General features: G+C 41.6%; 1 protein-coding gene across 1 annotated transcript in view; it reads left to right on the forward strand.

Moving 5' to 3' along the window:
• LOC149352850 (putative phosphorylase b kinase regulatory subunit alpha) overlaps window positions 1-25,499 on the forward strand; it is a 64,459-nt gene that overhangs the window by 4,357 nt on the left and 34,603 nt on the right. The window contains exons 6-19 of the mRNA XM_089582056.1: window positions 2,999-3,097; window positions 3,237-3,383; window positions 6,706-6,759; window positions 6,833-6,955; window positions 9,498-9,593; window positions 9,718-9,825; window positions 9,902-9,980; window positions 10,071-10,205; window positions 10,314-10,423; window positions 10,571-10,715; window positions 13,314-13,386; window positions 13,534-13,625; window positions 13,968-14,168; window positions 17,302-17,569. Coding sequence (XP_089438182.1) covers window positions 2,999-3,097; window positions 3,237-3,383; window positions 6,706-6,759; window positions 6,833-6,955; window positions 9,498-9,593; window positions 9,718-9,825; window positions 9,902-9,980; window positions 10,071-10,205; window positions 10,314-10,423; window positions 10,571-10,715; window positions 13,314-13,386; window positions 13,534-13,625; window positions 13,968-14,168; window positions 17,302-17,569 — 1,730 coding nt within the window. The remainder of the gene's footprint in view (window positions 1-2,998; window positions 3,098-3,236; window positions 3,384-6,705; window positions 6,760-6,832; window positions 6,956-9,497; window positions 9,594-9,717; window positions 9,826-9,901; window positions 9,981-10,070; window positions 10,206-10,313; window positions 10,424-10,570; window positions 10,716-13,313; window positions 13,387-13,533; window positions 13,626-13,967; window positions 14,169-17,301; window positions 17,570-25,499) is intronic.

Here is a 25,499-nt window from a genome sequence, read left to right on the forward strand (position 1 = left end):
TGCTCGATCACCATATTGTGTTGTCATGTACAGTACTCACGGATTGAAATAGGACACTCGAGGCACGTGGCCACGCGCTCCGAGTGTCCTATTTCAATCCATGAGTACTGTACACCTGAGCGAAATAATACACTTTTATGTACAGCGTAGAACTCAGTCACATGCGAAAGTTAGTGAGCCCTTTCCGGCGACCTTTTGAAACTCTCATTCTCTTCCGTGTCGCACGTCTGCGTATGTTGGTTAAAAGATGGCTATTGATTAGATTCTTTCAGATGTCGCGCAGTTACCATGGCCGCGGCCAGACAGCCGGATCGCTCCGGTGGGTCAGGAAGCTCCGCCCCCTGAGGAATTGCAGCGTACATCAGTAGCCAGCAGTAGAGCTGAGTAGGTGGGGCCAGCAGAGTAGTGCCAACCTTTCAGCATGCATAACATGACAAGAGGAGAGGTAAAGGCGCTAAGATGCTGAAATTCACATTTGGACTACAATTAACTTATGATCGAACGCATTAAAATATTATTGCTGGAGGATATTCGTGAAGCAGTGACCTTTAACATTCCAGGCATACTGCAACTTTATTGAGAGCCCCCTTTCAGAGCCCCGTTAATCAAACAGAATTTTTATTTCTTTAATTCACTCTCATGTGTCGTCTTCCAGCACATTTAAACATTGTATAAATACATAAACTGCACATGATAGCACTGACTGCGATGTTACGTTACCTTGCATGTAAGAGAATGGTGCTGGTAGTGAAACAATGAAAAAAGTTGAAATGTAACAATTTTTTCCCTCTATGACATGAGAGAGTGCTCCTCTTGGGCTTATTGTGCTTGTCTTCATTTTTGGATCATGTCTTTAGATTCATAAGCAGAATGTATTTTGTTAAAGAAACAAAAAAAGCACAAAACAAGTCGGAAGTCTCTTGCAAGGATCCCAACGTTTTAAAAGTCAGTTCAGCTTACATGGGCAAGGCCTAGTGAATGTGCAAGCAGTGAAATTCCTGTGATTGCCAGTGATTGACCTGGCCAGACAGACTTCTGTTGAATGTTTTCTTTTGAAAACTGGCTCTGTTTTTCAGGCTGAAGAATAATCTTGTTTTTCCTAGAGGTAACTTCAAAATTTAGGCTGTTTAGCTTGGCTGGGCAGTACATGTGAATAGACCATCTGAGAGATATGTACTTGTTTATATTCCAGTAAAAAAGAAAACAAAAAACAATGGGTCCAGTTGGAAAATTTCCAGTTGAAACCAATTGGTCAAAAACCAATTGTGTTTTCGCCACCCATTGGGCTCAACCAATTGAGCCCAACTGGTGCTTCCAATTAGAAAAAATTGATCACTTCTCCAAACCATATGGCCCACCAATTGAACTCAAATGGCATACCTGTTATACTCAAATAGTTTGACCTGGCCAGCAAAAAATAAATAAAAAATAAATTTCATTTGGAACCAATTGGCTTTTCTTCTACGACTGCTGTGAGACCTTGCCAACATTTTTACAAGAGAATTGAGATTATAATTACACACTTGTTATGAAAATCAAGCGAGAACAACAAGCACGCATTGAACTCTCTAGTCAGACACTGCACTCTCAACATATGCCCAAAGAACACACTTTTGCAGTCACTTATATAGACCTTTTCAAAAAGGGCTCCCTGGGCGCTGCCATATTGTTCCCTGGACTGCAGTGGGCACCTCGCACTAGCACGGTGGAAGCGGCGAAACACCTCCTCTCTAGACTGCTAGAAACCGGTTCCGCCGCCGGAAACAATATGGCAGCGCCCAGGTTGGAAAGGTGTATACTCCACTCATGAGACCCTCTAGCTGGAGCCAGTGGCGGTTAACCATTAGGCGAAGTTACCTAATTTAAGAATGCCCGTGGTGATGGTGGAGATGATGAGAACAATTCCAGAGATTAAGCTGCTAATACCTCTTTTACAACAAAGTAATTAGTGTAGTGTTCTGTTTTATAGCCAGCTAAATATGTAGACAGATCTCAGTGAAGGACATCATTGACTTCAACTTAGATTTTCCAATTGGGCTACCAATTGGTACCAACTGGAGCTTCCAGTTTGGAGATCAGCTCCCAATTGGTTCTTTGGATTCAAACTGGGGCCTCCGATTGGTTTTAAGTGGTCCCAGTTAGGTGATTCAACTGGGAGTGCTGAAACCAATTGGAACCTCATGAACCAGTTTGCTAATCCAATTGGAAATGCAGAACGAATTGGAGTGTCCAACTGGAACTAGGGAATCCAAATGGACTACCCAGTTGGATTCGTGAGCCCAACTGACTGACCAATTGGGTCCAACTACTTCCAGTTGGAACCATATGGTATGCCCAATTGGACTCATTGGTTTTTTTTTACTGGTTCTAGCACATAAAGTTAAATTGTTCTGAATCGATCAGATGTAAGAAGGATGAGTCAGTGAATGAAGGGATAAATGAGCAGGTAAATAAAATAATGGTTGTGTATTGATTGAGGCTTGGACAAGTCAGCATAATCAAGTGGGTATCTGGGGATACTGCTGATAGATTCAGTGAATTCAGGTTGTTATTGACTTTAGTTTTAGTGTATTGTTTTGCTTTCTATAGGCTTTCAAATTACTTTAATGGAGTGTATTGGTATGGCTCAGTATATAAAAAAATGCCTGGAAGTAGAGGCAGCCTTCTTGGAAGTTGCAAATCTTCGGAGGAATCTGGCTTGCAGCTACATTGCTTTTTGACTACGGTTACTGCTTATGTTTTGCGGCTCCTTGTGCTCATAATATTACATGTTTTTGTAAGGCACAACATGGGGTCAAGCCAGTTGTTTTTAACTTTCTGCTCTGTGTGTGATACCTCCGTATGGTGTTGAGTAAACATGGCTCTGAATTTTGACTTTGATGCGAACAGCACACAAGGGAATCTCTTCCCATTTGCCTGACACTGAAGCGTTCATTAAATATCAAACATGGTTCAGAGAGTTTATCGCTTACAGTAATATTTTCCCACATTATCGCAGGCAGCCCTTCAAGCACTGGATGATTTGGACCTGTTTGGTGGCAAAGGGGGTCCCTTTTCAGTGATTCATGTCTTGGCTGATGAAGCACAGAAATGCAATGTTAGTATGCTTTCTATTGACTAAATTGACTCTTGTGCAGAAAAAAAGAGAAGGAAACTGTGCATGCATGTGTGTTTGGGCCGATCACGTGCACACACTGTACTCTAATTCTATGCAATGTGCTTGCTTTTTCATGCAGGCTGTACTACAGTCCATGCTTCCACGAGAGTCCAACTCTAAAGAAGTTGATGCAGCCTTGCTTTCGGTTATTGGCTACCCAGCATTTGCAGTTGATGACCCTGAGCTTATAGATCAGACCAGAAAAAGCATTCTTCAAAAACTGAAGGTATTGGAACCGTAGAGCAGGTGATCTTATATGAAAGTTAAGTTGATTATGTTTGTTATTGCACTTTAAATAGCAGTCTTTTGTTTGTTTGAATGCAGTTTTATGGAAGTAGGTTGGTTTGGTTTATGGGGTTTAACGTCCCAAAGTTATGGAAGTGGGTATATATAACATAAAACCTTGCAAGTTCTGTTGCTTCACTCAGTTGTGGCACAAAGTCATCACTGGATAATATTTTGCATTTCTGTATGAATAGACGGCTATATGCATTGCATTTATTTTTCATGTTATGTGACAACTTTATTGAGCATTTAGATACTGCCCAGTATTCTTTCTACTATACCTTCTTAAGGGCATGCATGGCATATCTCATGCCTGTACTGTAGGATTTTTAAAATGGTCTCAACATTTGCATAATATAAATTGTATTATTAGTTCTCCACTTCTGGGGAATATTGAGGAGGTACAATTGACTCTTAATAATTCGAACTCGAAGGGGCCCAAAAGTTGTTAAAATTTTGCAGGGTTCAAATTAAGGGAAGCGTTTCTAGTACACATGATAGTGATGGGACCAGAGCGTCAATTAGAGTTAACCAGAAGTTCGAATTAAGGGAGTTGGATTCAAGAAGATTTCACTGCATGTATATCCTGCTGAGCTTGTGACAGGGTAGACCTTGTCAAAAAAAAAGAAGTGTCAGAGGCAAGCTGTGTGCAGTTGCGGACAAAATAATATGGACCATGGTTCTGTGTTCAAACTTTTCTGTCGCATTGCATAGCGGAAATAGATATGTTTGCTGCATGTATGCAGAAAGGCAGAAGTAAATATTACTTGCATATGCATCAAACGTCCATTACTTTTTGCAAGGTAATCCGTCAGAAGACTTTGTTGACGCGTGCTCCATTTTCTTCTGTAACACAGAAAGACAAGCTAGTTGGTAGGACATTATGGGGAAAGAGTGCAAAAAAAAGCAGCGGACAAGGAAGAAGACGGGACGAGCGCTGACTATCGGCTGAATTTATTCACGAAACATACGTAAGTATACAGAATGTTCCTGCAACCAAGTGCGCATCTACATAGATAAAGCCCGATACTGAACATCATTCAGATTAATCAAGATATGAGATCACACGCATATGGATAACAACAGATGAGGTGCTGATGTCTGTGTCGCGGTTCTTATGGATGAGATATGCTTCTTTCAGTTCCCTTGTCAATTGATCTATATGCTTGTATCAGACCGAAGCTTCATTGAACAGTCGGGTGCAAGGGGCTTGTGGCAACAATTTTGATGGTGCAGTGCCTAGTTTGAGGACAGATCTTTACCCAAGGAATTATGTTCTTGTAGCCATATGTTCAGGCTTCCACCTGTTTGGCCAATATAGTTTTTCCCACACAAGAAAGGTACATTATAACGTACATGCACACCTGGTTGCAGGACCATTCTGTATATTTATGTGTGTTTCCTCAAATAAATTCAGTTGATAGTTAGCGCTTGTCCCATCTTCTTTCTTGTCCGCTGTGTTACGCACTGTTTCCACATAATGTCCATTTTCTTCTGTCCATGACTGTGCATCGCTTCTTGTACAGTGTATGCTAGAGGAAGAATGTTGAAATTTCATTGTAGGTACCAGCTTCTAGACTTGAGGAGAAGGGTCTCTCTTGAGGATTTAATTCTAGCAATACGTGCAGTTGGGTAGATAAAATGTTTCTGGGCTACCAGAGCCGAGAGGCAATCAAATTTTCTCGCAGCCTGGCTGGCATTGTGAAATTGAGAGGTGCAGTCTTTACTTGCATTTGCTAACACTGCAGCGCACCCCTCATTTCGGGGCTGTGTGCTTTGGCCGCTAAAATTTTCAATTTTTTTTTGCTGCTCCTCTAGCTTAGAAGTAGAGGTTAGACTTTCAGGTTTAAGCCAAAAAACATCAATAAAAATATGTCAAATTAATTTTTTGAAATTAGTTTTAGCTGAAGGAGGTCAGTATTCCTGACATGCATATCACAAATAGCTGGCTATTCAGTAGCAGTCGCGTTAGATCACATGAGAAAATAGTGGAAGTTTGGGAGCCAGGAACGCTGTGTGACAGTGACATCTTTGTAATTTGGTACCATGGTTGTGACTATTGAGGCATTGATCCGTAAACTCAGATATGCCATTGCAGATTGAGAGGTTCCACCTCCTAGCCAAGCACTGTTGGCTAGCATCCGCTCTGACTTGTCACCTACTTAGGGCCATCGCTCAGTTAAGTAGGTTTTTCCACCACAAGTAAAGACACCGACAACTTTTGGAATTGTGACATGCAACCGTTATCGGGAAACGATGCATAAATGCCAAAAAAGTGTTGCCTTCTAGCTTCCGCGACGGTTAAGCAGCAGTTCTATCGCCGCTGTTGGCACTGATCACATGATGCGTGGTCCTCTTGTCCAATGCAGAATGCAACCTGAACATTGATAACCAAGTTTTTAGAACTAAACTTCCACTTACGTTTTTGTCTCGTGGCTTGATCATTTAACTCCAACATTTTTGCTTTTTGTTACTGTACGACTTCCATCTACAAGGATAGCTCTTAATACTATCATTTTGGTGTTAATTACTGCTACATGTGCTGCTCATGTTAAAAAAAAAGAAAGCCAAAATGAACTCTACATCACTTTTGGCTGCACAAGGACATGATATATTTCACTGAAAAAAGACAACAAACGTTCACACTTAGCAAATATTATTAGACAGAAAAAAAAAAAATTGAAAGTTGCATTCTGAAATTAAGCAAAATAAAAGTTCACCAAATTTTCAAAAAATAATAACCGAAAAGTTCAACCGTACCTATAAGTAGGTAAAAGTTTAGTAGTGCATGCAGTCATGGCAAAAGGAAATGAAGTTTAATTTTGTTTATTGTATTCATGTTTCCTTTGTGTTCTTTTCTATTTGTGGGTACCCACGGCAGTCAGGAACAAAAACGGGGTCACCTAGGTTTTGATGTTTGGTACATGGATCTGGTACTATGTATAAGGAATGAGACATGTTTAATGACAAGTTTGTATACTGGGGTCGCTTAGGAATAGGCATTTACTGTGTGAGCAGCCTCTGTATTAGTGCCTGGTGACGCACTTTTGAGCTGCATTTAGTGTTTTTTTTTTTCCCCAATCACTGCTGAAAATGCTTTGTCATTGTGGGACTTTAAGGATATTGATTTTACTTATAAGTGCAGAGAGCTGAAAGGTGGTCATAAGGGGGCTGTATTTAATGGATATTTGTTAAAGTTTGAGTGTAGTTCTCATCGTGCTACCCTTTGGCATGGCAAATAATTAAGGTCATATTTTCCTCAGGGGAAATATGGTTGCAAGAGGTTTCTGAGAGATGGCTACAAGACTGCAAAGGAGGTAATGAAATCATGTATTTACTGTGTTGTCTATTTTCATGTATGGACTGCATTCGCTACGTTCACATTTACAGGATCCTAGTAGGCTGTATTACGAATCCTGGGAGCTGCAACACTTTGAAAACATTGAATGTGAATGGCCCCTGTTTCTGTGCTACTTGGTGATTGACGCTTGCTTTCGAGGGGAGCGTCTAGAGGTAAAAATTTCAGTCTCTGGCTCTGTGTAAACTGTGCATAAGTATTATGAACATTATGCACACTGTGGTGAATTTGGATTTGTGCTGCATGATAGCTCTTTTGCTGCATGTTTATGTGGCCATGCAAAAACTATTTTTTAAGGTAACCGAAGTTGGGTCCATGCAGTTGAGGTTTTATAGAAAGATGTGTTAGTTTTTTTCAGTGCAGAAGTATTAAGGGCTTTGGGCAAAAGGTACAGCCTTTGTCAAAAATAGATAGCCCATTGATTTTTATTCTAGGCCATGCAGTGTGGCTCATTTCCCTTAGTCAGCATTACAAACGTCTTGAAATATAGAGGACCTCTCTTCATCGCTGCTTAACTCTTTCGCTACAGTGAAAGAAATAACCGATTTTGAGTGCTTTAAAATGAAAATTATTTCTTCAAGAAGTGCTACATGCACTGCGCATTGTAACATATCAAACTGTAACTTACTGGTTATATTTCCGAATGAAAAAAACACCAGAGTTGTGTGTGCAACACTTTCCGAATATTTATTGATTGAATATGCTGATATGCTGCTAACAGAAAAAAAAAGAATACAAGCAAATAAAAAATAAGTCGCTTCACTGAGCCAGAAGTTGATTACAAAAAAATTGAAATATACAAACGTTGCACATGGTCTTAGCTACCATTCTTGTGATTTTCACCTGCGTACATAACACACTGCGCTTTCCATGGCCTTTCAAGTTAGGCAGTATGACTGCTGTGCCACTAGAAAAAGCAGTCGCATGAGGAGATGAAGTGGAGGTAGATGTGGGATGTGCTGCACATTACACTTGTTCTGAGTTCTGTTGTCATTTTTTTATAGCAGAGCTAGCAGTCCCTCCTTTCCTCAGTTTTTTTTTTCATTTGGTAGTAAATGGGTTCTATGGTTGAAAAGGGGGTGTGGGCTTCCTTGACATCATCGTAATCAAAAATCTGCTAGTGGATTTGGTAAAATATGGCATTATGCTGTAGAACACCCTAATGCACCAAATAAAACCGCTGTCATCATTTACAAATCAAGCATGCTACATAAAATATAATATGAACAGTAAAATGAAACACATGTGAGCACGCGCTAATGTCCCAAGCCTCTGAGACAAAGTCTTGTAGTTGGAACTGAAATCTGACCTTTCAACTTGGTTGTCTAACTCACCACTGCTGCTCTAATAATTATGATAGCATAGGAACCGACAAAAGTTCTCAGTGTAGCCTTTCGCCTGTAAGGAGCACATGGCAACACAGATGCCATGATTGCCGACTAGCGGACTACGTCCATTCAAAATCTGTTTTCATGTCACCTTCTCGCATTAGAAAAAAAAAAAAAAAACTGAAATCAAAGAGATGGTGTTATAGAAGCAAACTAGATGGTGCAGTTTGTCCAGGAGCGCTGACTTGAATTTTTGCTGGCAGGCTCAAAACGTCAGTTATATATGACTGATGGCCTATGGCACGGTAGCGAAAGAGTTAAAAGCTTAGGACTTTCAGGGGTGCTTGAGAGCCATTCTACATGGCTTAGAAACAAACCACTTGGGCTGTATGTTTTTGACAAAAGCTGTATATTGGAGTAAATTTCAGGGCCCCAGAATGCTGTACTAATGCTCATAGTGGCACAGTTGAAACATAAAAGGCAGTTAAAGACAAGACAACAGAGGTAGAAGCCATTGTATGAAATGCAGCAGTGATGCAATTTTAGGCCCAACTATAAGGAAAAAATTGTGACCATAGCAAGCAGTATTAGCGCTCTTGTGAGGAGAATTTGAACAGAATTAATAGGAAACGTACAGGTATGAACAATGGAAGCGCTTAGTTGGCTCTCAAAAACAAATTTATTTTTTCTGCTGCATCATACTTATTAGGAAATGAAAAAAAAAATGTATGTTTCTGACTCATACCTGGGAAATAACTGTATATTAGTCATGTTCCCTTTCATATTGCTTCAGACTGCACACAAAATTAGTAAAGAGGAGCAATTCCATTCAAATAATTAACTAAATAATTTAGTACAAAATGGAAATACTGCATACTAATTTATCGTAGCACTGTTAATCCAAACAAATCCTTTTCAGAAGCAATACAAAATGAAAAGAATATCATAAATGCATCTGAACACTTCCATTGAAAGGGTGTTTGCAGGAAGCCACTTTGAATGGTTAGTTCAGGATGATTTTGTATTGTTAGTAAAAAATTAAGATTAAGATATTATATACTGCATAGTCTGTTGACCCTGATGCATCATAATTTGTCAATCATTTTTCCTAATCAAGCGCTCTCGTTTCTTAAATGATAATTTTCTGAATATTTTGTTTTCTGTTGATTGTAAATGAAGAGATCAAGTTAGTACAGCTACAGCTGATTGAGGTCGAAGCCTTGATACAGTGCATATCTATTGCATTTCATCGCATGTAAACAGTTTGCAGGTATATGACCAGCGGCACTAACTGTTTTTTTTTTTTTTAGGTTAGTTTAAGTCATATTTTGTGTCCAGTAGGCTCATGTAATGAATGGTTGTGGTTTAGGTGGAAGAATATTCTGACGCCTTGGAACAAGTGCTCCTTCGAACAGAAGATGGGCTGAAACTGGTGCCAGAAATGTATGCAGTACCAGCTGACAAGGTTTGTAATCAATGTGTGCATATATTTAAGCCTTGTAGTAAACGTGTAATTTGCAGTAGTGATTAATAACACTTGCTGAGCTGAGGTCACTTCTCTCTCTGTTTTATCTCTGCACTGCTGATAGGTTGAAGCTGAGTACAAGAATCCTCACAGTCAGCCAAGAGTTCATGTTGGCATGACTCCTTTCATGTGGGCACAGTCATTATTTATTATTGGTCGACTCCTACAAGAGGTGATGCCACATTTTTCTCTCAGCAGCTTCATTACCTCCTAACATGCCTCACCCCTCCTGTTATATTTGGTTTCAGGGTTTTATTGTTCCTGGAGAATTGGACCCTTTGAATCGCAGGCTGGCCTCGGAAAAAAAGCCTGATGTAGTGGTGCAAGGTTACTTGCATGTTATTTGCAGCTTTGTTTGTTATGGGAATGGGAACTGCACAAAATAATCATCTAACCACTTGCTTCTTTTCATTTCAGTGGTGGTTCTTGCAGAAGACCACATAATACAAGAAAAGCTGATGCATCATGAGATATTTGTGCAAACTATACAAGATGTTCCTGACTTTGAAGTGTTGCCAGCGAGGGTTCTGGGACATATTTATACATACCTAGGTGTGTAAGGGAGCTGCTGTGTTTGTTTATGTCTTTAAGGCCTGCTTGCCTTTTGTTTTTATTAAAGTGAATTTCTCTGTGATTGTGTCTCTCTGCAATGATTTTTAGGAAGAAGTACCAAACTGGGCTTGAGTGGACGACAGTCACGAGATGTGGGCATTCTTAGCACAAGCAAAATGTACTTGTTCAAGGATTCTCTCTTGGTATTCACTCCTCAGGTAAAGTGACCCTGCAGAATGCTTGGTTGACTTGCATGTACCACTGCAACAAGTGTTTCGGATTTTCTTTCATGAGTGCTTGAGGCATGTTTGTGCTGTGAACATGTTTTCCTCTACAGCTATTGCTTGCAATGCTTCTTTATGCAGTTTGCAGACCAGCATAGATTTTATCTTGCCTCTGACACTGACCTTCTCATCGATACTTTCAAGACTGAAATTGCCTACCTGAAATCAGCTTGGCGAATGCTTGGGCGGCCTACAGTCATCTTGCCAGTTTCACAGGATCTTCTCCGTTAGTTGCATATTTCCTTTTCCTTGTGTCTCTCTCTTCCTTGTGTGCTGTCTTTGTTTTGCTTTGTCGTTTTATGAATCTGTGCACCAAATAGCCCCCCAGCAGGTACTACTAGGCTGCATATTTAAGGCTTGCTTATGTGAGAGCACGCTGTCAAATTCTTTGCTTATGAAATAATTGTGGTTTCTCATGAAAGCATGTTGTTAATGTGTGCAGTATGGATCACTAGGGCAATATTGTGTAAGTGTGAAATTTTTACAGATGATATAGTAATCTTGCTGTAGGAAGCTGCGTAAGCAGCATACATGAATGTGGCAAAGGTAATACTTCAAAACTGACTTTAACAGTTCCGTGTTAACCTTTGTAGGCCGCTTTGCTGTATCTTTATAACTGCAGCATAATTCTGCAAGGCTAAAGCTCTGATGCTAGATTCAGTTACCCACCACCATCTGGTAGTCGCCGTGGTGGCTCAGTCATCATGGTACTCGGCTGCTGACCTTCCCCCCTTCCGCCCTATAAATCCACCCCTGAGTCATTGGTAAACTTTGTACCCCTTATTTCTACAAAACCAGTAGTCAAAATGGCTTAAAAGTGATGTCATTCAATTCTTAGTCATTCTGAGTGCAGTTTTCCCATTTGTACACACATGAGACATGCATGCAGCTCGCGCCTTGTAAAGAGTTAAATTCTTTCCAATACTGTCAAATGGCTGTTACTGAAAAGCTGCGAAGGTCATTTAAAATTTTTGTGACTGCTCATGGTAAGAACTTGCAGCAAGTGAAAATCTTGCAAGCACTAACTTGTGAGCTCTGTGTAAATGGGGTAACCTGTCAAAATTTAAACATGCTGCTTTGAAACCAGCGGGATGACTCATTTCGCTCACCAGTGGAGAGAAAGAGAGAGGAAAAAAAAACCCAGGAAAATGCTGCTTCCTATAACTTCAAACTCGTCTTATGTCATGCTGTGTGGGCAACTAAACTTCACAGCACATGTTGCTGTGTTTGTTCTTCTGGAAGGAAGTGGCGGTGCAAACCAGATGAGAAGACAGGAGGGAAAAATGTCCTTTCTTCCTCTTTTGTGCATGCCATTTTCGTTGTGATTTTGCGGCTTTTATTTCGTGAACAATTAAACTTGTTTTTGGCCGGAGTGGCCTTACCTGCCGGAGTGGTTGTGGCGGCCATGGTAGCAGCGTCACATCTGAAAGAGTTGGCGCGGCGAACCAGTGATAACCCCCTGCTGCCGACGTCACTTGCACGACATGATGTCATATCTTAGACTGTAGTGTGAGTTCTAAGAACAGAGCTCACACTACATTCTAGCATTAGAGAAGTTGGTTGTTTTTCTGGAGACTCTTCATATGTGTTAGCCGCCGCGGTAGCTCAGCGGTTATGGTGCTCGGCTGCTGACCCAAAAGACGCGGGTTCGATCCCGGCCGCGGCGGCTAGAATTTCTTTGGAGGAGAAATTCTAGAGGCCCGTGTACTGTGCGATGTCAGTGCACGTTAAAGAACCCCAGGTGGTCGAAATTTCCGGAGCCCTCCACTACGGCGTCTCTCATAGCCTTAGTCGCTTTGGGACGTTAAACCCCATAAATCAATCAATCTTCATATGTGTTAGAGGTTTTTGTCTGTTTAAGCAACGCTGTTAACAAGAAGAAAGCATTCTACAATCAAAACCACAGAAAGAGATCCAGTAATATTGGTACATTATTTTCTTTTACCTCTTGCTGCATAGCCGAGTTAAACTTGAAACCTTTGCAATTCTTGTGGAGCCATTTTAATGCCCTTCCTAAACTGAGGTCTTGTATACTACGCTGTACTGAATTATTTGTGAAGGCTTAAACCATATTTTGTACCTTCATTATGTAACTTATAAGTTAAAACTCGCGAACGAAACCAGATTTCACGAAGTTCCCGATTTAACGAACAAATTTTGATTTCCTGGCAAGTGCTTGTTGTGTTCAGTGTCGTTAATAACCCGTAATAATGAAACAAATTACCACTAAACCCAATTTAAGAAAGTTTTTCTGGGAATAAACGGATTAAAAACAGATTGGTTTCTCACTTATTTTCCCACAATGTCTCACAGCTTGTTGGCAGCGTGCCAGAAGTAATATCTAGGTGCCCAAGCCACGGCCCTGGTGTCATTTTGACAGGGCTGCAAGCTGTGCCACTGCACGGAACAGAGGACTCTGCAGTTGGCAGCACTTCCCACTTTGGCTTCTAACCTGTTTTACCATGTGGTGCTTTCACGCACCAGCAATTCGGGCTGCTTTCACAGACTTCTCGTACGTACAGGCGTGGGCTCTCAGCAAATGCGATGCCACAGTAGCTTTTGGGTGCCGCTGCGTTACAATTTTAGATTTTGAATGACGAAAAAATGCCTTCCTTCATTTTACGAATTTTGCAATTTAACGAAATAATTCCTTGCTTCTCTTCACTTCAGTAATTCGAGTTTTAACTGGATTATATTATGTAACTTCTGAAAATGATAGAATGTGCTCTAGTTTTGTTTTGTAGTCATATGCCTGTGGAAATTGATACTGTTTGATTAGAAAGTATTTGATTTCTGACTCATTTTGTTGCTTTTGTGTTTATAGATAATGGGAAAATACCTGGAGAAGTTATAGCCACAATCAAAAAGCTCAAGAGTGGTTATACTACTGGCACTCGGTATGATGCTTCTCCATAACTTTTCCTGAGCATATATTTGCTTGTGCCGTGCCAACGTTAAGAAAACAAAGATCCCATTTTGGAAGTATGTGCAGACATGCATTTGTTTGTCGTTTGCATTCTTCTTTTCTTTTCTTTTTTTTTCAGTATTCTTTTAGGTACTCTGGAGGAGTTTGTGAGTACCTCCTGCATTGCAAGCTTGAGCTTTGTTGGAAACCAGGAAGAAGGACATCCAGAACGTAAATATGTAAAAATACCAGCTTTCATTTTGTGTAGCAAGAGGCCATTGTGTCGTTTAAGAAGGATTTTTTTTTTTCTTCAAAAGAGAAAATGTCGAAAGGTTGACGTCTCCCAGACAGTCTGGCTGCTTCACTGAGAGAGATAGATTACATGAATCAGAGATAGGACACAAAGAAGGAAGATAAAAGTTGTCCTAACTGATCTATACCTAATTGCAAATACTGTTTGCCTAATTTGATAACCTGGTTTTTTGAAGTCTTTTGCTTATGCCTCGAGCCTAATCTGTGAGGCTGTTTAATTGACACTTAGTAACAGTGCCTTATCCTCTCACCCTATACCAGGAATTCCAGCTGAGCTGAGAGAATACTTGAACAAAGAGTTCACCAGGAAAGATGTCCGAAGGGACTCCATCTTTTTGAGGCGGCAGTCAATCATTGGCCCTCCAAAAAGTCCTTCGGCTTTTGGCAGCCGTGGGAAGCTGGGTGTGAAGGGCCTTGTGAAGCGGTCAAGATCCATTCATGTGGAAAACTTCCTTTCATATGGTAAGTTTGCGAGATGTCTGTGTGCTATGCAGGCTATGGGTTTTTATTGACTGCAGTGGCAAGGGTAATGCAAGGTGTTGTGCAGTTCCCAAAGGTATTATTCAAGCACGTGTTACGGTTAAAGGAAACTTGTTTGCCCTAGCTGTTAATTGTAGTTCACACCACTAAGGCGGCCATATCAATTGAGATTTTGCATCTGTTTGTGCTGATTATTCCGTAACTGCTTTGGTTAACTGTGTTGCGAGTCCAACTAGTAAGGTCCCGTTTCCCGGTGATTCCTAATTCTGTAGCTGATTCATTCCTGTGCTAACTTATACTATTTCAGTTCATCTATTTGAGTACTATGGCAGTTCGTCCTTGCTAGTAAACCATACTACGTATACTCAGGTATTTATTTAGAGGTGTTCATATAGGGCTAACTGACGTCTGTGTATTCACAGGCCAGATTATAAAATGATTGATCTCATCTGCCTACTCTGTATGTCTAACTTGTGGAGTGTTGCTCAGAACAAGTTTAGTATGCTATTTACTTATGATTTATCTATTAAAGGCTTAAGTTTCTCTCTTGTGTTAAGTAAATAGGAGACGAACGATGACATATGTTCCGTACTTTATAACAGCCTTCACGGCATGTTAGAGGGACACTGAGCAGTGGCGTCGCTAGGGTCACCTGCACCCGGTGAAGTGGCCAGCGCGTCACCCCCCCCCCCCCCCCCCCCCCCCCTTCTCTTCCAGATCATGGCACTATCGCCGTTGTCCGCTTAAGTGCTTAGCTTGCTCCATACCATATAACATATAATTCAGTAAACGATTGCATGAAAAACCAATTTCGCGAATTTGCATGTTCATTAGCAGGGCCAGAAAAACAAAACCTAAGAAATTCGGTTTTTGAGCAGAGTTTGAACGAAGACGCACTAATTAAGAGATGAAGAGAACAGTGTTTTGAAGACGTATGAATGCGGTGACTGACAGTGCGAAAAGAATTGCAAAAATTGTGTGAGCATTTAAAAGGTTTACTACAATATTGGTAGGAAAAGCTAGGAAGAGTTAAAACGGCAACCGCCCAAGGACTATTTCAAATACAGAGAACCACTGAATTGATATCTGCAGGGATAATTAGAAAGAAACCAATCATCAGTTGATGCAAACACCTTCCCTGCATGTGAAAACGTGTGTACTCATTACACAGGGATGATGAAGGACAACTGAAGAGGTGAATTGCACAAGGCCCTGTTGAACATACTAAAACAACTGAATTTTACTGCCGTTGGAATAAGCAAGAACCAAAAAGCAGCCATTCAAGAGAGTTTAGACAGCTAGAAAGCTAAATTAAATTCCAAGGGTGACAAGGCAACGTTATTTATTCCTGCAAAACAAACATCTTCAGAATGTCCAGTAAATCGTTTACTCCAGTATGTGAAATACTTCTGGACATGTACACACTAGCACTTCAGTCCAATTAAAGCATTGGAAGTGATGGGATGGCAGGTATAGTTAAGTGTAGGCCAGACAGAAATCAAAGGATTTCAAACTTCGTGGAATGGAATCATTGGGTTTTCAACTTTATCTAAAGAAATTTAGTGTGCAAATTTCAGCTAGAAAAGTTGATGTCTTTTAGAATACAGGAGTCATTACTAAAATTTATTACTAAAATGCACACCACATAAGGCGATGACTTCAGTATGCTTTAATAACGAGAAATACGGGTGAAACCAAACCGAAATGTTGTGAGAAGCTGACGGCAAATGTGTTACGGCAAGTCTGCTCACGTCAGTGTGCCAATATTCAAGTCTCCCAAATGCAGGCTATCTGGGAATGCGGCTTCGTGGAGCTTAAGCATTTACCCCACTGTTCAGACCTTGGTGCTAGTGATTACTTTCTCTTCTGTAACCGAAAGCAATTTCTGCGTGGGCAACAATTTCCTGGCAATAATACAATCAAAGAAGCGCTAAGAAGATTCGTGCAGCACCAAGAAGTCTCCTTTGTTGTGAGGACAACCATATAAGATGAAATGTGTGTTCATATCAAGGGGTGTTACACTGATAAGTAGTAATTCAATTTTTCCCGAAAATTTTGTTTTTATATGAAGGTAGACAACCTATTGGCACTTAAACAAATTCGCTCACCAGAGCTTGTGTGGAGAAAAAAAAAAACCTTCCAATAATTGTTTTTCTCGCCGTGAGGGCTGCAAACCTGCTGATCGTTTCTTCAGTTTTGAAGCTTATTACAAGTTTGTTTTCTACAGATAATTCTGCAAGGCCTGAGAACCTAGACGTTTCCATTGTAAATGTCAAGTTGATTTTGATAGGTTGCAAATTAGAACTCCCAACCCTCGCAAGGCGCCCCAGGCAGGGATTTTGTGAGCAGTATTTCAACATGCAGTGCAAAGATTGCACCAGGTGAAAAATTACAGCTGGGGGATGAATCCAGTTTATTGCATGCCGCTTCAAAATGGCTCCACAGCCAAAATATTTTGGCTCACACAACTAGTTAAAGGAAACTGTGAGTTTTCTGAATTGAAACATTGAGCTAATTAGCAGTTAACAAAGGCACTGGCGTGCCCCTCTCCATCCTTCTATCCTGCAGCTGCACCCCCTTGAGCTCTGCACCTGGTGCGGACCGCTCCCCTGGCACCCCCCTCGTGACGCCAGTCACACTGAGGACAAACTAAAGCCCGCTAATATAGATTAATTACCACATTCTAATGACAGAGAGGCTACATTCACTGAAAATAGCTTTTATAAGCTAGAAAAGGCCAAAAAATAAAATACAGGTATCGCTACCACAGGCCACCATTCACCTTCATCCAGCGATCATGCAATCTATGATTCTCTCGATGTCATCAATGTTGCAACTTTGAATCAGGTAACAGGAGAAGGTATTATATTGCTATCTCCAAATTTCTGTGCTCTAAATACATCATTTATTGGATGTCAGCAGCGCATGAGCGAACATCAGCAGAGCCACAAATACGATTGAATTTTACAAAAAACAGAAACTGGATTGAGTTATCCTCAGTGTCTGTTAAGGATGAAAGATTTGCAGTGCTCCTTGTTGTACTGAACTGCGCAAAAATTTGTATATATGCTGTATGCCTGAATGGTGCCCATGAGCTCTATACTGTGCCGTGCAGACCAGCCAACCAGTGCAAAGCCAGAGGAGTTGCTGCCTGCATTGTCCGAAGGCTCCTATGGGGGAGTCGGGGACACGGGCTCACCAGCCTATGACACTGATGAGGAGGAGCTGTGTGAGATGGTGGACCAGCCAAGCAGTGCCACCATCCTGGGCCTCTCCATACTGCAGCTAGACAAAATTTCTGAGAAGGAACTGCTTGACCTGCTTGAGGAGAGCGACTCCCTTGAAGAGCACGGAGACATCCTGCACTGCCTCGTGCTAAACAAGTAAGCCATATGCTGCCTCACTTTCTGCTACAAATACTTTCGATTACCACATTCTTGGAGAACCTAGACAGTTTTCCATTGCTTACACTGAATTGAAAGCTTTGCTTACTACTCTGGACAAAATTAAGCTCTTTTAACTGCAGGCTTTATAATTATAAACTCTAGGCGATCCTTGGTGGATTGTTTGAATGCTTTAGCAGCCAAACATGTGTTACATCAAAGGTTGACATGCTAAAGTTCGTTATACCTGAGGTGGTACACTTAGGTTCATTATATTTGAAGTCAGCACACGAAAATTCATTGTATCCAAGGTGGCATATTTAGGTTCGGCGTATCCAAGGTTAATGCACGCAAGGTAGTTATTTTACTAAGTTCATATAGGAAGGTAGTATATTAAGTTTGTAGCCTGGTGGGCAAATGGGGCACCTGCCACTGGCTACTGACAGATGATGGTTGCCATTTCTGCGTGCACAAACCCTTCTACTGCCACTGCATTAATAATAATAATAATAATAATAATAATAATAATAATAATAATAATAATAAGAAGAAGAAGAAGAAGAAGAAGAAGAAGAAGATCCCCGCAGGGAGGCGTCTGCAGCATGCAGACGTTGGTGAGTGGCGACACCACGGGGTTAACCCGAGCATCCGCAGGGACATCCCCGCAGGGGGATGATGGTGAACAATGCGTCACCACGGACCCGAGCATCCGCGCTTAGCCGTGCGTGGCATCGCCGTGTCCGGGGAAAAGGGGATCCTGGTGGTTGAGCCGATGCCGAGCGTTTGGACCTTTAAGGCCCCTCGGCGGAGGCAACACACCACTTTGGCCCCAGCTTCCTGTAGACGGCACCTCCGGCCTGACCCGACCGGGGGAAATCGGCAGTCGCCTTTTCCTGTTCTTCTCTCCATCTTTCACTGTTCTATCTCCTTTCTTACAACTTTCCTGTATCCTCCTCCCTTCTTGGTTTTTTCCTCTTCTTCCTGGCGGCGAGGGTTAACCGTGTGTGACCAACTACCCTGAGTTGAGTCATATTAGGTTATAGTTAAGGTGTACAGCTGGCGTAGGCAGGACTTGCTTTCAAGTTCCTGTCGCGTCCCCTTGTTGGACTCCATGGTGGGTGGCTGGCACCATGACCGAAAAACATCAATTTTTTATGGCTCCCCCCCTTTCCAAACTTGATCGCTCTCTCAAAAGAGTGCGGAACGAAGCATCAGACTTTTTCATGAAAAAGAAACCAACTTTCACTAAGTTTCATGTTATACACAGTAACTGTGAACAAAAGCAAGCCCGAATCATATCCCCATTTCTTGTTACCAAATGCCTAACAGATACCTTAGGGCCTGGCTACAAGGTATCCAAAATGTCAAGCGGCGACCTACTCCTCGAACTACGCGAGAGCATCCAGTGCTCGAAACTTGCAAACATCGATTCCATAGGGGACATCTCTGTCTCCGTGACTCCCCACCGATCCCTCAACTCAGTCAAAGGCGTTATCTCCGAAGCCGACTTTATCCACCTAACAGAAACTGAAATGCTTCAAGGACTATCCGAACAAAATGTAATAGACGTCCACAGGATCAAAATCCGCAAGGATAACAAGGAAATAGACACCAAACACATGGTCCTCACATTTAACACCAGCAGCTTGCCCGAAACAATCGAAGTAGGATACCTGAAAGTCAACGTAAGGCACTATATACCCAATCCCCGTCGCTGTTTTAATTGCCAGAAGTTTGGCCATGGCTCGCAGAGCTGCCGCGGCCGCAAAACCTGCGCGAAATGCGCATCAAAGGACCACCAGTCTGAGGAATGCGACGCAGCACTACGCTGCGCAAACTGCGAAGGCGACCACGCTGCATACTCCAGGGCGTGTCCGTCCTGGAAAAAGGAGAAAGAGATCATCACCATTAAGACCAAAGAAAACATTTCATTCAAAGAAGCCAGAAGGCGTTTTGCACTTAACAACACATTCTCCTTCACAGCGAAACCAAACTTCGCTGATGTGGTGCGCGGGGGCGTAGCACCACACAGCACTCCGGCACCTGCCGCGGCCAGTTCTACTGCGCCTGTAGCAGGGCCACCCATGCCCCAGGCAGGGACAGCGAAAGCTGCTCTGCCAACTCCGAGCCAGGGAGCGCCGGCCCATGGGTCGACATCCCGCAGGACTTCCCCCCGTCGGGGGAGGCCTGACACTCACACACGCGCGGCTTCCCCGCGGTCCTCCAGCACCTCCAGCGAGGTGATGGAGGTAACTCCCGATCCGCCCGCTTTGCAGCGGCGGAACAGCTCTCTTGAGCGGAAAAAAGGCAGGGCCACCATAACGGCCCCAGAACATAAGTAAACCCCCAATCGTTCATACTCCAAACATAAAAATGGCTTTTCTAGTTCAGTGGAACTGCCGAGGAATATTGAGAAATTACGATGACATAAAAAATATTTTAGGGTCAATGTCACCCGTAGCCTTATGTCTCCAGGAAACCAATCTAGGTCCACAACATATGAACATCCTGAAGCATTATAAAACTTTTAGACGCGATCGTGAGCAGGCAAATAGACTCTCGGGAGGCGTCGCGATTGTCATACAAAGCGGCGTCCCTGCTCAAGAGATCAGACTGAAAACAAAACTTGAGGCAGTTGCAGTCAGCATTGTCAGCTACAAAACAATTACAATCTGCTCTGTATATATTTCTCCACATCTCACACTAACAGTCCACGATCTACAAGGCCTCATTGATGAACTTCCAGAACCATATCTAGTAGTCGGGGATTTTAACGCTCACTCCCCTTTTTGGGGAAGTGAGCGCTGTGACTCTAGGGGTCAAATAATCGAAGATTTTATCCTCACAAATAGTGTATGCCTTTTAAATACAGAAAAAGCCACATACTGCTCCCCTGCTTCGGGGAAAATGACCTTTTTAGATTTGTCTTTTAGTTCACCTTCTGTTTTTAACGATTTTAGCTGGGACGTTATTGACAACCCTTATGGCAGTGATCACCTCCCTGTACTAATCACTTTAACATCCCCACCGGAAATAATCCCCACAAGGCCACGGCGTTGGAAGCTTCACCTCGCCGACTGGTCACTTTTTACAGCAAAAGCAAATTTAGAAAATATACTTTTAGATAATCTCACCGTTGACCAGATTAACGAAAAGTTCACTAATTGTATCATAACTGCCGCACTCACAGCTATTCCTCAGTCGTCAGGAGTAGCGCGACAAAACCATGAAGTATGGTGGACAAAGGAATGTAAAGAAGCAAAAAAACAGCAAAATAGAGCGTGGGGTAAATTCCGCAGGTATCCGACACATGAAAATCTCTTGAATTTTAAAAAGGCAAAAGCTAAAGCTCGGTACGTCCGTCGCAGTGCCGAGAAAGCTTCATGGCAAAATTATGTTTCATCTGTCAACAGTCAGATCCCATCAAAAAAAATGTGGGAGCAGGTTCGAAAATTAAATGGCACCTTTTCACCATTCACAATTCCTTTTTTAACAACACCTGGCACACAAACAAGCATACAGGAACAGGCAGACATATTAGGAGAACATTTCGCTGCAGTTTCAAGTTCATCACACTACACGCAGTCCTTTTTAAAATACAAAAATACAGCTGAAAATCAGAGGCTCCCAACAACTGGAGGTGCAAATGAAAAATACAATAGTCTAATTACCCTCCAAGAAATCAACACAGTACTGTCTGCCGGAAAAAAAACTGCTCCAGGACCCGACCATATACATTATGAAATGCTTGCACATCTTTCTGAGCCTGCCATCGAAGCACTTTTGAGCTTCTTTAACACAGTTTGGATGTCAGGGAAAATACCTGAAGCCTGGAAGAAAGCTATTATTGTCCCGTTTCTTAAACCTAGTAAACCCCCAACCTCTCCTAGCAGTTATAGACCCATAGCCTTAACCAGTTGCCTCGCCAAATCCTTCGAAAGTGTCCTAAATATAAGACTAACCTTTGTTCTGCAATCCTGTGAACTGCTTGATATCCATCAATGTGGATTTAAAAAAGGATGCTCCACTACAGATCACCTAGTCCGTCTCGAAAATACAGTCAGAGAAGCTTTTATACACAAACAACACTGTCTTAGCGTCTTTTTTGATTTAGAGAAAGCATATGATACAACCTGGAGGTTCGGGATCCTCCAGGACTTAGCTGAGCTCGGCATCCGTGGCAGAATGCTGAACTCCATTAAAGACTTTTTGTCTAACCGTTCATTTAATGTTCGTCTAGGCTCAACCCTTTCAAGGGATTTTATTCAGGAAAATGGAGTGCCTCAAGGGTGTATTTTAAGCACAACTCTTTTTATTGTAAAAATGAATTCTCTTAACAAAATTATACCAAGGTCCATAACATATTCAGTCTATGTCGACGATCTTCAGATAGCGTGCACATCTTCCAATATATCTACATGTGAAAGACAAGTACAACTTACAATCAACAAACTGGCAACATGGGCAGACAAGAATGGTTTCCAGTTCTCACCACAGAAAACAGTAGCCTTACTTTTTTCACTCAAACGAGGCTTGCACACAGATCCCACATTACACCTAAACCAAACCAAACTGCCTTTAAAAAAAGAACACAAATTTCTAGGCATCACCTTCGATAAAAAGCTTACTTTCCTGCCTCACATAAACGCACTAAAGAAGAAAGCGTCACTATCACTGAACATACTTAAAGTCCTTTCACGCAAACACTGGGGTTCTGATCGGGTATGCCTTCTACAGATTTATCGCTCCGTAGTACGTTCCGTTTTAGATTATGGCTGCATAGTGTATGGATCAGCACGGCCATCGTACTTGAAGCGACTGGACCCTGTGCACAATATGGGTTTGCGTCTTTCAACTGGTGCTTACAGGACATCACCCATAAAAAGCCTTTACGTGGAAACCAATGAACCACCACTTGCAGACAGACGAACAATGCTTACATGCTCTTACATTTTAAAGATCCGTTCCCAGCCTAAACACATCTGTTACCCACTCGTTACAAAGTGCCCATCCCGAACACTATTTACCAACAAACCTCTAGCAATCAGACCATTTCTTCTCCGCTTTGAAGAAAAATGCCAAGAACTAGATATAATGGACACATTGCCTAATATTGCCCGCAAACCTGATCCACTCCCGCCTTGGTACTGCCTACCATCTGTGTGCGACTTCACATTAACACAATTTCGGAAAAAACATACACCACATGAACAGATATTACAAGAATATTTAGCACTCAACGAAAAATACGGAGAATACGAAGCATTTTATACCGATGGATCAAAATCAGCACACTACGTCGGAAGTGCTGTGGTTCATACTAATTGGGAAAAAATAGTACGCCTGCCTGAGTGCGCATCCATTTTCACCGCCGAGAGTTACGCAGTCTCGGTGGCTGTCGAAAAAATAATAAATGAGAACATTCAAAACAGTATCATTTACACTGATTCTCTGAGCATACTAACCTCACTTCACCATAGCAATGCAGTCACACCACTAATCGGGGATATCATACATAACATAACAAGCGCCACAATACAGGGACAAGACATAAAATTTTGCTGGGTTCCCAGCCACATTGGAATCGCTGGAAATGAGAAAGCAGATGAATGTGCTGGAAAAGCTCGAAACAAAGAAATAAAGAAAGTGTGCATTCCCTACAAAGATGGTATGAAGTTGGTGCAGTGCAAATTAAGAAATAAATGGCAGTTGCAATGGAATATCGAAAGAAATAATAAGCTACATTTAGTAAAACCCATTCTAGACGAATGGAAATCATGCTCACACCAAAAACGATTCATCGAAGTTATTTTATGCCGTCTCCGTATAGGACACACACATCTCACACACAATTTCCTGCTAACAAAGAAAGACAAACCTGTTTGCGAGCAATGCGGACATGAACTTACTGTAAACCACATACTACTATCATGCACAAAACTTGAATCATTAAGAAAAAAATATTTTGCTACATTTTACAAAGAACATATCCCATTTCATCCAGCGTTGATTTTAGCTGAACATGCACCCGTTAGTATACTTGATGTTTTTAGCTTTTTAAGGGAAGCCGGTGCTCTTCAAAACCTGTAATGTTCTGACCCTGTGCTTCTCTACTTAGAACGATACACCTCAGCCGCTTTCTCAGTCCTGAGAAGGAGGCTGAGGTTTTTATCTGAGTAGTTGGGGGCCTCGAGATCCTTGGCAAGCCAAGGATGTCCACGGAGGTTAGCCAACTTTTAAAAGCTTCTGCAAACAGCCATTTCTAAAAAGTTTGTATTTAATCAGCCAGGTAATAAAAATAACTTTTAGGCCCTTTACACCACCGTTTTTATCAACTGTTTTCACATTCTGCTCAAGCCAATCTTTCCATACCTTGTTCTTGGCGCATGATAGCCTTAGCTGCTTATGCGCCAATAAACCCAAGACAACAACAAGAAGAAGAAGAAGAACTTTGATATCACTGCAGCGACAGCGGCCTGCATTGGAGCAATGCGAAAGCAAAATGTCCACATACTATATCGACATCCGTGGCTATTCTGACATCCAAGTGTAATTTTCTCGTGTGATTAATTCATTACTTAAAACTCATGAACCAAATTTTTCCCAAAGCAAGATCTCATCACGTATATGTAATGCAAACTTTTGCACATTTATCTTTATAGGACGACACAATCGTGCAGTCAAGTTTTGATGACATAACATAGGCATCTAATGCTTTCACATTAACAACAACAATAATAATAATAATAGTAATTTTATTGCCATTTATGTACAAAGACAGCGCCATGCCTGCCGAAGTCACATAAGGACTTGTGGGCAAGGCTCTGGCGGGAACACATGATGATTTATGGCAAAAGGGACAAATTACATAACAAAAATGGAATGTTCACTATTCAAAGTAGGAGGTAAGACAATGTATTTATATTTAAGTGCTGTTAAGCTTTTGTATGCCCTTTTGAGATGTCTCAAAGTACTCTGGTAGAAAACATTGTTTGTGAGGTTGTTGAAAACATATAGTACATAGTATTTGCAGGTCACTCTGCTGTATCGTATATAAGTTCTGTATACTAGAAACTCACCAGCATGAGGACCTGCTTTAAGCTTTTGTTTTAAATTCACTGGACCAAAAGTGCTGATGAACTACAGCGGAAACAAAAAAGGTGTAATAAGACATGGATGACAACAAAAACAGGTATTTCAAACCTGACAGTGTGTTGCACTTTTGAGGGTATTAGATAACAGTTTGTCAACCTTTTGGTGTTAAGTGTGAGAACAGTGGCCAAACAGTTACGGCATATCTTAATACACTATATGCAAGTGAGTGGGTCTAGATTTTATGAACATCAAAGCTTAAAAAGGTACAGTTATTTCAATATTGTTGAAACTGGGGCTTGTTGGTTCATATTTCCAAGCTGTAGTTCCTCAAAGACAAGGCACAGAGAATGAGATGAAAACAGATAGTGCTGTGCATATTCATTTCTTTCTCTGACCCTTATCTTTGATGCACTGCAGCTTGGAAGTACAGTTATGTAGGAGGCAGACAACTTTCTGGAGATGCTTACATATTATGACATGTGTGGGTTCCAAGAAAGTGCACTGTCCCCAAAGTTACCTAAATATTTCACGGAACCTTTATAGACACTAGTAGCACAGTGGCAGTTAGTTTTTCATGCTGAACCGGGACTGTTCAATGGACGAATCAGCACTATAAATTTTAATTGGTTCCTAAAGCAGTCGAGTTTGGGTTTGGATGTATTCACTTTTGTTTTATTACTGGAAAACCAATATATTGATTACATTAGCACCTGCAAGCAGCTATTGTGGAAAGATAACAAAGCAGTGTCGTCTGCAGATTAGAATAGGCGACTAACCGTGGCACATGAGGGAAAGTTGTGAGCATATGTATTAAATAACAGAGGAGACAGTATAG

The sequence above is a fragment of the Amblyomma mixtum genome, chromosome 3 (genome assembly GCF_055824585.1).
Source record: "Amblyomma mixtum isolate Tamu chromosome 3, ASM5582458v1, whole genome shotgun sequence".
NCBI classification, from domain to species: Eukaryota; Metazoa; Arthropoda; class Arachnida; order Ixodida; family Ixodidae; genus Amblyomma; species Amblyomma mixtum.